Source organism: Dasypus novemcinctus, chromosome 12, assembly GCF_030445035.2.
Source record: "Dasypus novemcinctus isolate mDasNov1 chromosome 12, mDasNov1.1.hap2, whole genome shotgun sequence".
Classification (NCBI taxonomy): domain Eukaryota; kingdom Metazoa; phylum Chordata; class Mammalia; order Cingulata; family Dasypodidae; genus Dasypus; species Dasypus novemcinctus.
The window spans coordinates 37,471,163-37,487,984 of NC_080684.1; the positions used below are offsets into that span (position 1 = coordinate 37,471,163).

Here is a 16,822-nt window from a genome sequence, read left to right on the forward strand (position 1 = left end):
CCCTCCAGGGAGGTGAGAGCAAGGAGACAGTGCATGCTGAGAGCAAGAGCCCAGACCCAGCCTGGCCCAGGCCCCACGGCCCTCTGCCAGCCCTCAAGATGGAGGTGTAGGCCTCGGCCCTCCTCCAGAGAAAATGCCCTGAGCAAAGAGGGAGCCCATCTAAACCTGGGGCTCAGCAACCATCACTCCAGAGCTCTGGAAACTCTAGAACTCAAGCTCTTGAAAATCAAAACACCTTGGAAATCTTCCCAGGTATCCAGACTGAGGGCTCCCCTTCACAGAGAGAGGAAACCAGTGGGCATGAGGAATGTGGGTGGTACCTCCGTCCCCCACACACTCCCTCACCCACTGGGTGGCTGCAGCGCTGCCCTCCAGCCTGGCTGACGTCTGGCCCCTCCGCTGCTCGGCCCCCTTCTCTGTCAGACACGCGGCCAGCACCTGCAGGCCTCGCAGGTCCAGCTACCTAGCTGGCAGTTTCCTGAAACCTGAGTCACCACTCCTGATGAAGACCTACTCGGAGGTGACTTATCACCTACAGCCCTGGGAACCAGGGCAAAGGTAGAAGAGAGCCAGGAGGCAGGCCAGGTGGAGACAGAGGCTGCAGGCTACAGTCAGCTGACGTTCCAGGCGCTCCTACGTCAGGAGGGCTGTGTGCTGCCCTCCACGCTCTGTGTCGCGGAGTCTTCCCGGGTCTTCGTGTTCGCAGCCATTCTTGAGTATCACTGATTTCAGGCCCATCCTGATTGCTCTGTGACCTAATGCTGGCAGCTCTGACAGGCGCTGCTGCCTTTTCCTGTCCCACCCCTTCCAGCCACTCCCCCCACATCCTCCCATTCCTGTACCCATTCCCGTCTACCCTGGAGTCTCCTCCAGTCTTCATCTGATAGTTCAGAATTGCCTGGGCTTGTCTTGTCCCCTCCCTCCATAAATGTTTACAGAATGGTTGCACAGACCACTGATTTATAAGGTGTGTGATATTGCAACATAGCATTCAACAGCATGGCAGTCCCTGAACTCTCCATAACCACGGGTACCTCTCAGCTCGGAGCTGTACTCAGCCCAGGAATCCACATGACTGTCTGCTAATCCACTCTCTGATGAATCTATACTTACAACATCATCAAAATGGTGAAGACATGAAGAGCGGTGGCCTCGGGAAGCCCTAAGTGGCTCAAGGGACACCCTACGCAGCACACAGTCGGTGCTCAACAGAGCCAGTGAAGATGAAAAGCCAGGTCCAGAAGTGGCTCTCAAGGAGGGGAGAGTCACAGGGGTCCTCTGGGCTGTGGCCGGTGACGGGGAGGCTTAAATTCCTGCAGGGAAAGGATCTGGGTCCACCAGACCCTCAGTGACCTCTCCTCCCCACACCCCACCTTGAGTCCCATCGTGTGATCCATCCCAGGCTACTTGGGAATTCATGAAAAGGAAACAATCATCCCTCACCTCTGTGGAAGAGAGGGCCAGAGCGAAGGAAAAGATGATCCAGTATTGCCTCCTCAGGCCATCCCCTTCCCCCCACCTCCCTGAAGGCACCTGACTCTTAACTTCTCTGGACCCCACCTCACACCTCCCTGAGGCTAGGGGTCAACTCACTGTGTACGGTGATCTTTTAAACTTTTATTTTAAGGTAAAAAATAGTCAAGGTAAATTCACGTTTTCAAGACAATGAAAAAATTGATTCTATGTCTGCCCTCCAAAGCCCAAGAGAAGGGAGGTCTAGGTCATCAGCTTTTTTGGAATTCTCTGGCCCTAAGTGAGTCTCCATTATGGGAGATGAAAAAAGCAAAGGGCTTCCCCCAGAAGGGATGTGTTCCTGTGTGCTGAGGCCAGAGGCAACAGGACCCTCTTATAGGGGAGGCCCCAACACCCAGAAAGTGGGAAGAACTAAGGGCCTCAGGGTCCAGCTCTTTGGGTGTTGACATTCAGGGCACCCAGGAAGCCCCATACCACTGTGGGCAGACCCAGCTCCTCCCCCATAACCAGGCAATGGAGGGGGTCAAGGACTGAGGACAAAACAGCAGACCCAGGCATCAGCCTCAGAGGGCGTTTTCTCAACCCAAGGACCAGGCACAGGGGAGAAGATGTTGGCTCATCAAGGAGGCTAAAGGGGGCTTATTGGGAGAGCAGAAGGAAGGAAAGTGAAGACTCCAAAGTGATCCAGAGTCTATGAGCATCAAGACCTAGGGATAGTCTCAGCCGTACCACTGCCAGCCGCAGAGACTGCCATGCCCGCTTTCATTCTCTACCACTTACTAGAGCCATAGGACATGCAGTCGTTGGTAAAAATGACCTGGTACAGAAGGCCGAACTGGTTGAGCAGGCTGAGAGTTACGATAATGTCACAGTCTCGTGAAGTCTACAACTGAGCAAGGTGCTGACTTACCCAATGAAGAAAGGAATCTTCTCGCAGTTGCTTATGACAATGGTATAGGAATTCATAGGTCATCCTAGAGGGTTGTTTCAAGTATTGAGCAAGACACTGGAGGTGCTGAGAAAAAACCAGCAGATGGCTTGAGAATGCAGAGAGAAAACTGAAACTGAGCGAAGAGATATCTGCAATGAGGTATTGTCTCTTTTACAAAAGTTCTTTTGCGAGTAGGAAGGAAAATCTTGTATTTGAAAAATGAAATGATACTCTCAGTCACTTGGCCGAGGCTGCTGCTGGTGATGGCAAGAAAAGCCCTGGAGAACAGTTACAAGTGTACCAGGAAACTTGGGAAATCAGCAAAAAAGGAAATATAAATCAGATTGGTTCTGACCCATCACATCTCTATATTCTAGTATGAGATTCTGAACTCCCTGGGGAAAGCCTGCTTTCCTGCAAAGACAAGTTTTGGTGAAACAATTATTGAACTTGATGCATTGAGTAAAGAGCCATCCAAGGACACATCCTGGTGTGCGGCGGCAGTGGCAGCAGCAGCTGCAGTGGAGTTCAGCGCCGTGTCCCTCACCACCTTGCTGGTACAGCCTACCAAGAGGCCAAAAGGCAGAACATACACTGACCATGACTCTGTGAACGAGTGCATGGAATGTGTCTGTAAAATGTATGAAGAATGTCTGAAGAGAAGGACTTCCAACAGCCCCTCTATCCCACATGATATCAGTCAGTTGTTTGATTTTATTGATGATCTGGCAGACAGCTGCCTAATTTACCGAGCTGATACCCAGACATACCAGCCTTACAACAAAGCCGGGTGAAGGAGAAGATTTACGTGCTTCTTCGTCAGCTGGCCCCAAAGGCTGGAATTAGTTGAGTTGGAACCATTAGGGGGATGGGGTGGGCTTGGAACACAGGTGTGCACAGTGTGCTGCAGTGGAAGTTTTGTACTCTAGTAGTCCTGTTTCCATTTTGTTACACTCCAGCCAGGATTGAAGGTATTAGAGGAAATGTGAAGACCTTGTTCAAACCCTTGTTGTCCCCTCTCCCCCCACTTTTATTACTTAAACATTCTTATGGTGATTTAGATGAAAGTTGTTCTTTATCAGTTAACATTGGTTCTAATCCTTCAAGTTGTTTGTATCTGTTCTATAACATTCACCTTTTTGCAAAATGGGGTAGGGAGTGGTAACAAAGTTTAATTATGTCCTTAAGATAAAGTCTTAGTGAGAAATAAATAAATACTCTTTAGTTAAAAAAAAAAAAAAAGACAGCATACTAATAATGCAATTACAGAGAGAATTGTTTGAGGACATTGGAGAGCCAAGGAGACAGAGCTGAACACAGCTGTTCTGCTGTGACAAGGAAGAGGGGAAACTTCACCAGGCTTCCAAACTTTCATCTACATGTATAGCATTTAGGGACAACTGTAATGTTAGCGGGAACAGTCCCCACATGAGACTGCCCTCACTTTTGACATCAACTGCAAGTTCAGGGGCTTCCCCAAAGCACCGTTAAGTTTGATTCACTAGAAGGATTCACAGAACTCACCGACAAGTGTTAAATTCATGGTTACAGGTGTGTTTCTGGTTGCTGTTTGTTTGTTTTTAACAAAGGATACAGACTAAAATCAGCCAAGGGAAGAAGCATATGGGGGAGGACCCAGGAGAAGGGGTGAAGGCAGGGTTCCCATTGTCCTCTCCTCTGGAGTCAGGATGCATTAATCATCCACACTGTGTGAAAATACACACAGGGTATTGCCAGCCAAGGCAGTTCACTCCTGCCTCCATGTTCAGAGATTTTACTGGGGCTTGGACACATACTGTCCATGTGGCTGACCCTTAGGCCTCCCAGAGGTCACGTTAATACCTTTAGTCCCTGTTCCTTCCAGAGGCAGAACTGATACCACGCGGCTCCAAGCCCCCACCATAAAGCACATTGTTAGACAGCCCAGTGTCCAAAGCCCCTGGGCAAATAAAAACTCTATCAGGCACGTCACCCCACGGGGCTCCATACCACTCCCAGTATCCGATGGCACAGACGAGACCTCTGTGTGGGTAAGGGTAATTCTTCACTCTACACTGCCTCATTCTAAAATTTACACAACAGATGCATCGACACCTATGCTGTCTCACAAATATTTCTGGCAAGTTTATGATACTTCTCTTTTAGCTTATGTACTTCCCATGTGGTTTTCATGATTAATATTAGGGGAGTAAAGCCAGTTAACATTTGAGAAGTTGTTTCCCTCTTGACACGGCCAATAGGATGTGGAGTTTTTAGATGAGTTATAAATGTGTGGCATAGAACTTTTGGTACTTTGTGGCTTCACAAAGGCCATCGTTGAAACTGCTTCGATGTGTGGTGGTTTGAAATTGTATGTACCCCAGAAAAGCATGTTCCTAAAGTGAGTCCATACCTATGGGTGTGCCTTGTAAGTGGGATCCTTTTTTTTTTAATCCCTACCCCCTTGTGGCTTGTTTATTATCTGCTCTCTGTGTCCACTTGCTGTGCATTCTTCTGTGTGTCTGTATTTATTTTTAATTTATTTCCCCCACCCCTTGTGGCTTGCTTGTTATCTGCTCTGTGTCCATTCACTGCATGCTCTTCTGTGTTTTTACTTGTCTCCCTTTTTGTTGCGTCACCTTGCTGAGTCAGCTCTCCACAGCATGCGGGCGAGCCCACCTTCACAAGGAGGCCCTGGGACGTGAACCCAGGGCCTCCCACATGGTAGACGGGAGCCCAACTGATTGAGCCACAGCCGCTTCCCGTAAGTAGGATCTTTTGGCAAAGCTACTTCAGTTAGATTGTGGCCCACCTCATTCAGCATACGTGTTAAGCCTCTTACTGGAGTCCTTATAATTGCATGAATACAAAAAAAGAAAGCCATGGAAACAAGAAGCTGAAAGCAAGGAAACCTGGAAGAGAAGGGAGAGACTGGCAGATGAGGCAACAATCACCAGCAGCCAGTCATTGAAAAGTATGGCCCTAGCTTTGCCTTCATTTGGACATTTCCATAGCCTCAAACTATAAGCTGATAAATTCCTATTGTTTAGGTCAATGCATTTCATGATATCCGCTTTAAGCCGCCTACAAAACTAAAACAATGTGTAAGCAAAGAAAACTGCCTACATGTTGGTTTGGCCTGGTGAGGGATAAAAGGAATGTGTGGTTCCCAGCCACAGGTGTACCTATTGTCTATAATGAAAGGTTTAGAGCACCTGCAAGGCTATGGTAGAAATAGATACCCCAGGATATTACCTGTGGAACCATGTGCATCTGTGGTATAGTTTCGATGCGCATCCCTTCAGGACAAAAGCTGCAGAAGTATTTCTTTAGACAAAGGTGTGACCCAATTTACTCTGAAGGGCACAATCCATTATTTGTAATATTATCTGCTGTTTGCTTTCATTATTTTTGCTACAGTCATTTTATTTGTAGTTAAATGCTTTAAGTTACATTTAGGAACAAATGTATAAGTAAAGGTGAAGTATAAATGAATTGCTTAATTTTACTTCATGTAAAATAAAAGTTTTTAAAACGTCTAATTTTTTAGTTTTTAGTTTTGTTTGTTTTGCTTTTGTGATTTATTTTATACTTGCCTAACATGCATGTGCTGTAAAAATAGTTAACAGGAATCTAACCAGAGATGAGGGCTACCTTTGCTTAATGTCTTATGAAATTTTCATGAATACAAGCATAATTATTAAGAACACAAGTATTGAGCTGATAAAAGTGGAATAGAAGTTTTAAGAATGGACTTTTCAACTACTTTATTGCTGTTCAAGTAAATTCATTCTTGGGCTCTCAAACCTCTCTAAAGGAAATTGTACATTTTTGTAAATGTGTTCCTTATTTTTCTTGCTTTCACCAAGTTTAAATACGAAGTTTATTTTAACAACAAAAATACTGCTAATATAATTACTACTGTTCTCAGTCATGTCCCATTCCCCACACACACACACCTACTACTGGGGACAGGCATTATCTGAATAAAGTAATGTGCTCCCTTTAAATTTTGTGGCATTTTCTAACGTAAGGAAGCCACGATGTTCTTGGCCCATCATGGCATTTGGGTAGCATTAAGCGTAAGGGTTTTGGTTTTTTTAAAGATTTATTTATTTTATCCCCCCACTTCCCGCCTTGTCTGTTCTCTGTCCATTCACCACACATTCTTCTGTGTCTGCTTGTCTTCTGCCCAGGAGGTACCGGGAACTGATCCCAGGACCTCACGGGGTGAGAGAGAGGTGCTCAATCCCTTGCGCCACCTCAGCTCCCTGGTCTGCTGTGTCTCCTATTGTCTCCCATGTCTTTTTGTTGTGTCATCTTGCTGTGCCAGCTCTCTGCTCCGCACTCCTGTGTGGGCCAGCTCTCTGCTAAGGTCAGTTTGCTGCACAGGCCAGCTCTCCACAAAAGCCAGCTTACCTTCACTAGGAGGCCCCGGGAATCAAACCCTAGACCCTCCCATATGGTAGACAGGAGCCCAATTGCTTGAGCCACATCCACTTCCAAGTGTAACTTTTTAAGTTTCTCATTCTCTTATATCTTGCCTTGGATTCTGAATCTTCATTCTCTCTATTTGTCAGTAGTACAATATTATCTTCCTTTTTTTGCCTTTTCTCCTCTTCTGTCTTGTCCCCCACCACTCCTACCTTGGTGGCCATGCATAATGCTTGCCAAGGGGGTGTCTTTCTGCCTCCACTCCTGGTCTACCACCATGCTTCCTCGGCTTGGTTCCTACAAACTAATTCCTCATTCTTTTCATGGCAGCCAATCCCTCCTTAGTTGAGGAGAGAGTGTTTATCTCCCATAAGCCTTACAATATTAGTTCTCAATTGCTGCTGTAACAAATGGTCACATACTTAGTGGCTTAAAGCAACACAAATTTATCTTACAGTGCTGTGGGTCACAGGTCTGCTGGGGTCTCACAAGGCTGAAAACCAAGGTATGGGCAGGGCCGTGCTCCTTCCCCCTTGCCTTTTCCAGCTTCGAGAGGATACCCTTATTCGTTGGCTCACGGTCCCTTCCTCCACCTTCAAGTCAGCAATGGCAGGTTGAATCCTTCTCACATCAAGTCATTCTGACTTCCTCTGCTGCCTCCCTGTTGCATTTCTAAGGGCCCTTGTGATTACATGGGTCCACGCAGGTAATCCAGGATAACCTCCCAATCAATGGTTAATATCTTAATTCCATCTGAAATCGTAATTCTTCTTTGCCATGTAAAGCAACATATTTCCAGGTTCCAGGGGTTAGAACATGGGAATCTTTGGGGACCATTATTCTGCCTGCTACATCTACCTATCCTGAATGCTCTCTTATTATCTGCCTTTAAGTCCTTCTTTATCTCTTCTCTAAATAGTAAAGAGGCTAAATGATAATAAAAGATGATTCTACAAAATATTTCCTCAGTACTTGCAGTAAACACAAAACAAAAATAACTTATTCAACATGTGTATTTTTTTTTCATTTAGAGTGAAAATTCCAGGGATAATGATTTCTATATGTTCTACTATGCCTAGTACATTATACATTATGCCCAATAAATATCAGTAATGGGAAGCGGTGAATCTTGATTGTAAGGGTGAGACAATGAGATACCAAATACTCTTTTGTTGCTTGTTCCTTTATAATTTTAGATTAAATCAGCATTTTAGACAATTGGCCCAAATATTACATTCAAATAAAAGTGAAATAAAGGCCTTCAGGCATTTCTTTGGAAGAGAAAGATCTCTTATGCATTTGGAACAACATAATAATGTATCTTTATGCACAGATCTTTGTTTTATCTTGCTTATTGATTGCCCATGACCCCCAAATAAGGGAGGTTCAATAATCATTCTAAGGTTAAGAACAATTAAACTACACTGAAGAGAAGGATATAACTCAAATAACAAAATCTGATTCTGAAAAAAATTTGAAACTGAAAAAAAACAAAAATGTGATTCCAAGGTATAGAGTCAATGACAGTGAGAAACATAGGTTGTAGGTGATGGAAGAAGTCAAGGGAGGAGATACTCTGGGGATAAGAAGGGTAGCAAGAGCCCAAAGAATTCTGATCTGGATCTAGAGCAAACCCTAAGTTCCATGAGCAGTTGGAGGCAGGACACAGTGTAGAGTCCAAGGCTCTGAGAGGGAAAGAGATGTGAGTGGAGCAGATGGCTGAGCCCAGGGCCTTGGGAAACAGTGTCAAAAGACAGGTAAGGGGAATGGACAAAGGACAGAGAGATCAAAAGGCATCCAGAAAAGGAAAGGAAATGAGGCAGTGGTGTATGGTAGCGAGGTGCTAAACTCAGATTAAAAAGTACAGAGAGAGAACGGTGCTAGAGCTGGGTGGGGTGGGGGGAGTTTCTTGAAACAATTTCAGTGTCATCTTCAGGAGTCAGTGATAACTGAGTACCAGTTTACAGGACTGAGACTTCCAGTACCCAGACACCTCCTTGACTAGACGATCAGACACTGAAGCAAAGGCCCAAATTGCTGCAGGGTGGAAAAATCCCAGGTGTGTATAGATACAGCATTGTCAACAAGGCTAGCCAGCCCCCCATGAGGTCTAAGGGGCCAGGCTGGTGGTCACCCTCACCATCCTCGCCCATGCTTCCACCGTCTTTAGGCCATCTCCATCCTCTGAGAGGGTGTAGAGAGGCCATGGCCAACACACACCCTAAGGAGGGAGACAGGAGGCTGAGCAGGCGGGGGTTGGGCCTTCTCCAAGCTGCTCCACCTTCCATTGAAGTACAGATTCCCCAGGGTGGCAATAGGGCCAAGAGAGCTGCAGCTGTCATTGACTGCACCGGTATTGGACAATAGTGTGGCTTTAGGGGCTCTGCTTCTAACTTGTGAAATGTGCTTCTTTCCTCCTAACACCTCAGTGATGTCCCAAAAGAAGTCTGGGGCAAGAATTGCAAAGGGGTGAGCCAAGAGGCCTGGTCACTTGAGAGCATCCTGCCTCCACCCTACCTCCTCCCCGGACCCATCTCCCTTGCCCAACTCCAATTCCACCCCACCATGCACCCAACGGCTGGCCTTAAAGGGCCTTTTGAGCCCTTGGGGAGGACCAATAGATCATGGCATCCACCAGGAAGGTGGGCATGTAGCTCATGGGGAGATAGATAAGCTTGGCATCCCAGCCGGCCGAATACCGGGTACGGGGGTGGCAGGAGATCAGCGCATGCTCCATGCAGTCTGTCACCAAGGTCAGATCCACTTCGCACTTTTCCTCCAGAGCGTCACAAGCTTTGATGTCTGTCAAGAATGGAAAGGACCCATGTATTCTTCTGTCTCTTACCCCGCCTGCCCAGGGAAGCCCTTCGTGAGAAAAGTTACCAAGAATTCCTGTGGCCCCAAAGCCATGACCCCAACTTAACCCAGCCAGGTTCACCACAGAACCCCCACCCTTGCAAGAACAATTGTTACACACTATGTCACCTGGCTCTGCCTGACAATGTCTGGGATGCATAACATGGAGGTCTCTCTCAATACTACTAATGTAAACAGATAAAAATCACTTGTCTCTGACACCAGCTTATCATGAGTCCATGGGTGTCTTCTCTCTCTGGTTTCAATTTCCTACTCCATATAATGAGGGATTCAGAAAATTGGTCCCAACACTAATAAGCCTGGAACATTTCCCGAAGTCACCAGTTGGCCACATGGGACCATGGGAATGGAATGAACTTCCCCACTTGTGGAGGGTACAGAACCTGGAAGCATGGTGGCTGAAACTGTGGGAGGAGCTAGTGATGGAGCTGGACCCCCCAACAATGGTTTACTTTACTCCCTGCTGTCCATAACTCACTCACAGGCTGCAAAGAATGCCTGGCCATAGGTCTCCTTGATCTCCATGCTAGCCCGGTCCCATAATTCCTGGAAGGACTGTACAAATCTCTCTTTGCTGGCGATTCCAGTCTTGAAGTAACCAGGTTCGATCATAGCCACCTTCACCCCAAAATAGGAGAGCTCCCGCCTGCAAGAAACAGGAAGAGGGGCCAAGGGCTTCAGAGACCTTGGGAGGCACAACAATGGAAAAAACCAGGATCATGATGGCTTCGCTGAAGGACAGGGGACCTGCTAGTGGAGAAAATTTAAAATGACAGCATTACCTCTACCAGGTTTGGAACATTTTGAAATAATTCTATACATGTAAGCCTATTAGCACTAAATCCTACCTAGTCTGCAACCATCACTTTCAGGATACCTGCCCTATTTCCCTTCACATCCAGTTGACCCCAAGCCCTGCTGATTTGACCTCGTCCAGATCCTCGTCCCCTTTGGCTTTAGAATCCTCCCTGGTCGTCTCCCAGGAGCCTTTGCCTTGTCTCTGAGGAGGACCTCTCTGCCTTTAGACTTACCTCTCCCACATTCAGCAGGCAGCAGGGGCTTTAGACGCCAATTGGACAAATAGCTCGCCTGAACAAAGCCCTGCCCTGGGGCTCCGCCGTCATCCGTACAAGGTCCCAGCACCTCTCCTGGACCACAAGCCCACCCGAGCCTGCCTCCCAGCCTCCCGCCCCCCAGACCCCTCCAGCCGTGGCCTCTTGTCCCTGCAGGGTCCCAAGCACAGGGGCGTGCTAGTACCCACTCCGGACCTCCGCTGATGACGTTCCCGCCTCCAGGAAGCCCTTCCCGCCCTTCTCTGTCAGGCTGCCAGGCTGACCCTTGCTCTTCAGTCCTCACCTCGGACCCCGTCCCCAGGACACCACCACCCCTCAATCTGCGGCTGCCACGGCCACCGTGCTCACCGGCCCTACACGAAGCGGCAACAACATTCTGCCTCTTGTCCCGCTCTCAGCTGGGAGACGATTTAGGTCAGGGCCACGGTCTTGCTGGCCGAGGACGCACTTCCTGGCCCTCGTGGAAGACTCGGGAAAGTAAGTAGCTGATGCTGGAATCAGTGCCCTGGGTCCACTCATGCTCTTCCCAAAATGGAATTTCATAGTAGCTGTGAGCTACTACCCCCAGGGCAGGCATTTGTTTAACTAAACTCTGTTAGCCTGGGGCCCCTCCCTCCACCCAGAGCAAATGGCCAACTAATCCAGGGAGGGGTAGCAGCGTGTGCCAGGGAGAGCAGACCTCAAAGGTGGGGCCTCCAGGGCTGGGAGTAAATAAACCCCCTAACAAAGGCTCCCCAGTGGAGCAGACTCCAGCGAACCAGGAGGGGCGGGTCCAATACCTGAGGGAGTCTGAGAAAGCCTCCACACCATACTTGGAGATGCAGTAGCCCCCACCAAATAGGGCCAGCCGGCCCATGACACTGGAGACGTTGACCACGCGGCCCCTCGCCTTCCTCAGTAGGGGCACCAGGCTCAGCGTCACGTCAATCAGCCCCAGCAGGTTCACGTCGAGTATTTTCACAAAGTCCTGTTTGGTCAGCCACTCGTTGGGTGCCGAGGGCATGGAGATGCCGGCGTTATTCACCAGGCCCCAGAGCCCTGGGGACAAAGGGAGGATTGACGAGCAACAGTGCCCAGGACGGACACAGAAACGGCTCCGACGCACATTCCAGTGGAGTGAAAACGTGATGACAGAGACGGGCTGCGAGGAGGGGGGTGGATTAAATAAAGACGAGCCATCCACGGGGCGGGTGTGGGGATGTAATCTGTTAGAGGATAGGAACTCTGCCCTCCTCCTCCATTTATTCTTCAGTTAGACAACAGGTGATGAATGCAGGAATGGATCTTGAGGAAATGTAGGTGTCCAGATAATAATGTTTTATTATATACATTAATGATGGCATGGTAGACATTAAACATACAACCGCAATTTTCAGATTTTATGGATACCTTACATATTCTACTGAGGGAAAGAGAGACAGAGAGGGAGAATGAGGAAAGGAGGGGAAGAGAGGTAGAAAAAGAGAGAAAAGACTGAAAAAGAAAAAGACAAGGATAATATCCTGGCATGGCTCAGGCGGGAAAGGCACACGATGTCGCAGGTTTGGGGCAATCAGGAGAACAGGCCTGCGTCTGGCGTCAGGACACTGGCCTTGGAACAGCTCGACCAGTCCCGGGCACTGTCCTCGCAGGAAGCAGGGCTCACCCTCTGCCCTGGGGCATCCAACACTCACCCCGAGGTGATGCCCAGGGCAGGATCTGGGAGGGCCAGGAGGCAGCCGCAGCCCACTCCCCAGAGCGCAGGGTCCCCCAGACGTCGTTCTCTGCTCCCACCCTCCCAGAAGGCCGCCGTCTCTCCTCCCTAAACCACCAGCTTTCTGGAAGCCTCCCTGAAAGACTCAAGGGGAAAGAGACCTCCCCAAAGAAGTACAGTAGACAGTCACCAAGCGCCAGGCCTCGGGGCAGCAGGAGAGGGCGCGGGGGTGCCAGATGGCGACCTGGGAGGACTGTGGGTAAATAAGCCCGGAGCCAGGAGTCCCTCCACTCCTCTGAAATATTCCCAGCCCTTAAGGACATGCCAGGGTATTTCATGTCTAAGAATCCAATCAATATATATATTTATGATGGTAGAGATTTAGGTTAAAAGAGATTTATCAAGATATTATTTATGACCATAAGGGTTGAAATCAATTTCAATATTAAATCCTCAGGTATAGGGAAGTGGATTTGGCTCAATGGATAGAGCATCTGCCTACCACATGGGAGGTCCAGGGTTCAAACCCAGGGCCTCCTGACCTGTGTGGTAAGCTGGCCCACGTGCAGTGCTGATGCATGCAAGGAGTGCTGTGCCACGCAGGGGTGTCCCCCATGTAGGGGAGCCCCACACGCAAGGAGTGTGCCGTGCAAGGAGCTGCCCCACACAAAAAAAAGTGCAGCCTGCCCAGGAGTGGTGCTGCACACATGGAGAGCTGACACAACAAGACGACGCAACCCAAAGAGACAGATTCCCAGTGCTGCTGACAAGAATAGAAGCGGACACAGGAGAACACACAGTGAATGGACAGAGAGAGCAGACAACTGGGATGGAGGGAGGGGCAAGGGAGAGAAAGAAATAAAAAAAATCTTAAAAAAAAAATAGTAGGGGAAAGGGTGTGAGGTAGATGGGTACTCAATTTGTATTAAAAAAATCCTAAGGTGCTGTTTAAATAAGGAATGTCACGCTAAACAAGAGATATTCTAGAACATTAAATATTGTGCACGAAGAAAGGGGTAACCGCTAATTTAACAGTCCTCAGTGTCCTCATCTGAGGGCAGGGATGATCTTAATTTCAAACCCATAGGTTGCGGCTAGAGCGCGTCGCCACGCCACCAAGGGCCCCCGCAAACCTTCAGGGCAGTGCTTGGCATCCAGAAAATCTGCCTGACCTGGCCCCGGCACAATTGCCTCCAACCCAGAACCTCTGATTTAGGGAGCAGCAGTGAAGGGGAGGGAGGAAAGACATGAATTCTGGAAGGACAGACTGTCATCAGCACAAACTCTCACCAAAGAATCACAGCTGCAATTCTGGGGTGCGGGGAAGGAGCAAAAGGAGTAGAAAAGAGAAGGAATTCAACTGGCTGGTGAGTGAGAGAGAGGGCGCTGGTGTGGAAGGCCAGAAAAGCACCACAGGAGTCTTCCCAGGTAGCAGCAAAGAAGGTTCCTCTTGCACAGAGAAAAAAGAAAAGATATATGAAGATTCACAGTTTACCTCTGTCCCCCACGCGCTCCTTCACCCACTGGGTGGCTGCAGCGATGCTCTCTGTCTCCGTGACATCCAGGATCACCGTCTCCAACCTCTCTGACGTCTGATTCCTCAGCTGCTCGGCCCCCTTCTCCGTCAGACACGCAGCCAGCACCCGCAGGCCTCGCAGGTCCAGCTGCCTGGCCAGCAGGTTGCCGAAGCCCGAGTCACAGCCCGTGATGAGGACATACTTGTCGTGGAGGTGGCTCACCACCTGCCTCTCCCGGAGCCAGCGCAGAAGGTAGAAGAGGCCCACGAGGCCCGCCAGGTAGACCCACATGTCTTTGTAGGAGACAGACACAGATGGGCTGGGTTCAGAAAAACGTCTGTCCTCTTCAACCTGGAGGGCTGTGCAGGCTGGCTGGTTTCCACACTGTCTGGCCGGGAGGCCTCAATTTCTTCCCTGATCAATATATATTTCTGAAACAATTTAAATTCTGGGCCCCACCTGCCGCTCTTTGGACTACTTTTGGAAGATCTGCCAAAAACCCTCGAAAATTCTAAATCCAGCCCAGAAAGAACACAGCACTACTCAGCAACTATCCCCGAGTCCTCCCCCTCCTCTCTGCGCTGTGCATGTGCACTCGTGCACACGGGCGCACGCACACACAGGCCACTCTGATAAGATTTCAAGGTTTGGAACCATCTCAACTTGCCTTGTTTGCTAACACCCCCAGGACCAGGTCTTCCTGACCAGAGGATGTTGCTTACTGGAAAACTACTGTAAGTTCAAGATACATTTAGATTCAAATCCCTCTCTGAGCCTGGGTTCACTCATCAGCTTAGCACAAAAAGTATGCTCCTTCGAAACAAAGTCACTGTCAGCCTTTCTGGGTTTAGAAGGAGACAAACAGTATAAAGGAATAAGATCCCTCCGGACATAGTTCTCTTGGGTCAAACGGAGTACAGGATCACAAGGGGGTTTGTGACACAAGCAAAAAACAAAAAGCGGGGAGAACCGAGTGGTGGCTGGGGACACACTGCAGAGAGCGTTCTCAGAGGTGTCGGGAGGGTGGAGTGGAATGACATGCAGAGCTGGTGAGGAGTTTGGGCCCTCGCACCCCATCAACTGCCCTTTCCCTCGTCCTCGTGCCCCGGCACATTGTCCTCTGCCCTCCTGTCCTGAGCCCTGCCCGGCCTGGCCACTGTCACAGACACTGGATACTGTGACTCAAAAGCAGAAGCCATCCCAGCGGTATTTTCAGTGATGCCACCAAGGCTCAGTTCAATAAGGACGAGAGAGACAGGAGGCCCAGATCCTCACCTTACCAGAGTGGGCTCGAAACCCTGGTAACTGGGAAGATGCTCATGCAGTTGATCAGCGTGCCGATGGAGAAGAGGAGGGAGGTACCCCTCAAAGGCTAAGAAGGGGCCTGGAGACACTGGGTCACCTAAGAACTATACGCAAAGAGGCCCAGGAGACGTGCCACCGTCTGTCAGTAGTGAGGTGGGGGGTAGAGGGCTGGGAGCAAGGGGAGTGGGTAGCAGCGAAACAGCCAGGATTTCACTGGCCTGGGGGACTCCTCACTGTCCTTGTGCTCTCAGCTCTGAAGGGTGGGAAGGGAAGGCAAGGAAGTGGACGGGGAGGGGGTAGCAGAGGCTCAAATGCACACCCCTGCCCCCCAACACTCCAGAGCCCAGCCTGAAAGACGGACAGGGGCCCTAATTCCAGCCTCTCCTGAAGGCATAAACATCACCTCCGACCAGCAGCAGACTGCTAGTCCTTTCTGTCTTTCAAGGTGGAAAGTGGCAGCAGCAGCTGGACAGGGGATCTTCTGCAGAAACGTGCACCTCCCTGCTCCCTGCAGTGACTCTGGGACCCTCCTACCAGGAACTCAGAGAGAGGTGGAGGAGGAAGGCAGGCGCCCCTGGAAATTCTGAGCCTGCCAAGGCGAGACACATATTAGAAGCAGGCTCAGGTGTTCTTTACTCAGAACAAGTTAGGATTGTTTTTCTGTCAGAAACCACAGTTTCCTAAAACCCAACAAAGTCCAAGGGGCCATCCAGCAAAATCATTTCACCACACCTGCTCTTTCATACTCGTCAATGTTGAAGACAATATAACTCTTTGCTGGGAGCAAAAACTTTAGGGTCCCTTTCAGAAATTGCAAAATTTCAAGAGATTTCGTTGTGTGCAGCCAGGTCAGGGCTCAGGTGTAGCTCTAGGAACAGAGGTAGGGACAGGGAGCCTGGGGACAGACTCACTTACTTGGAATTCACGGGCTCCAGCAAACGAGAAATCCCTCAGAGAAGCCTCCGGAATGGAGACTCCAGAGCCGCCAGCCCCTTGACTGGGACTCCTGAACAGGTCGTGGGGACTCAGCCCCAACCACTCCCTGGGAAGCCACAGGCCACCTGGTGAAAGCGCAGCACACCTGGGACCAGTGCGCGCTGCAGGAGAGGCTCCGCCCCCTGGTGGTGAGACAGAGCACTGCAGAGTCCCGGCGGGGATGCCCCCAGGGATGGGTCTCCAAGGGGCGCCTCAGCTCAGCCACAAGATCTGCGTCAGGACGCTGCCGACCTGTTCTCCCTTCTCCAACCATTTCGGTCTGCTGAAGAGACTGAAGTGCAGAGGACATAACTGGGTGCTTGAAAAGACCAAACATGACGGTGAATTGGGCAAACCTGTTTCCAGCGCCGTATGGCTTGCACCGACTCTCCCCTCCCCGGAACACACACACACACACACAATTCTTTGGTGAGGATGGAAAAAAGCACACCCCTGTCCGGCAGGAATATAGTTCTAGGTGGTAGGAGATGAAAGGTGCATGCTGAAAGTCTCTGACCCTGTGAAGGCACTGCCGTGGTCCATGGCTGGGTTAGTTCCTCTGGGG

General features: G+C 49.5%; 1 protein-coding gene across 1 annotated transcript; it reads right to left on the minus strand.

The window, feature by feature from the left end:
- Positions 1 to 7,814: 7,814 nt before the first annotated feature.
- Positions 7,815 to 16,351, minus strand: RDH16 (retinol dehydrogenase 16). The gene is made up of 5 exons (XM_058308294.2): positions 16,198 to 16,351; positions 13,956 to 14,270; positions 11,547 to 11,805; positions 10,177 to 10,340; positions 7,815 to 9,619 (listed from the first exon to the last, which is right to left on the minus strand). Exons 2-5 carry the CDS (start codon positions 14,266 to 14,268, stop codon positions 9,402 to 9,404), a joined length of 954 nt encoding a protein of 317 aa, XP_058164277.1. The 5' UTR covers positions 14,269 to 14,270; positions 16,198 to 16,351; the 3' UTR covers positions 7,815 to 9,401.
- Positions 16,352 to 16,822: the final 471 nt, after the last annotated feature.

Coding starts and splice junctions, on each gene's coding strand:
- RDH16 (XM_058308294.2), bottom strand. CDS start 14,268: ATGTGGGTCTACCTGGCGGGCCTCGTGGGCCTCTTCTACCTTCTGCGC. Junction 10,341..11,546: donor GCTTTCTCAGACTCCCTCAG/GTATTGGACCCG, acceptor TGTTTCTTGCAG/GCGGGAGCTCTCCTATTTTG. Junction 9,620..10,176: donor CCAGGCATTCTTTGCAGCCT/GTGAGTGAGTTA, acceptor CATTCTTGACAG/ACATCAAAGCTTGTGACGCT.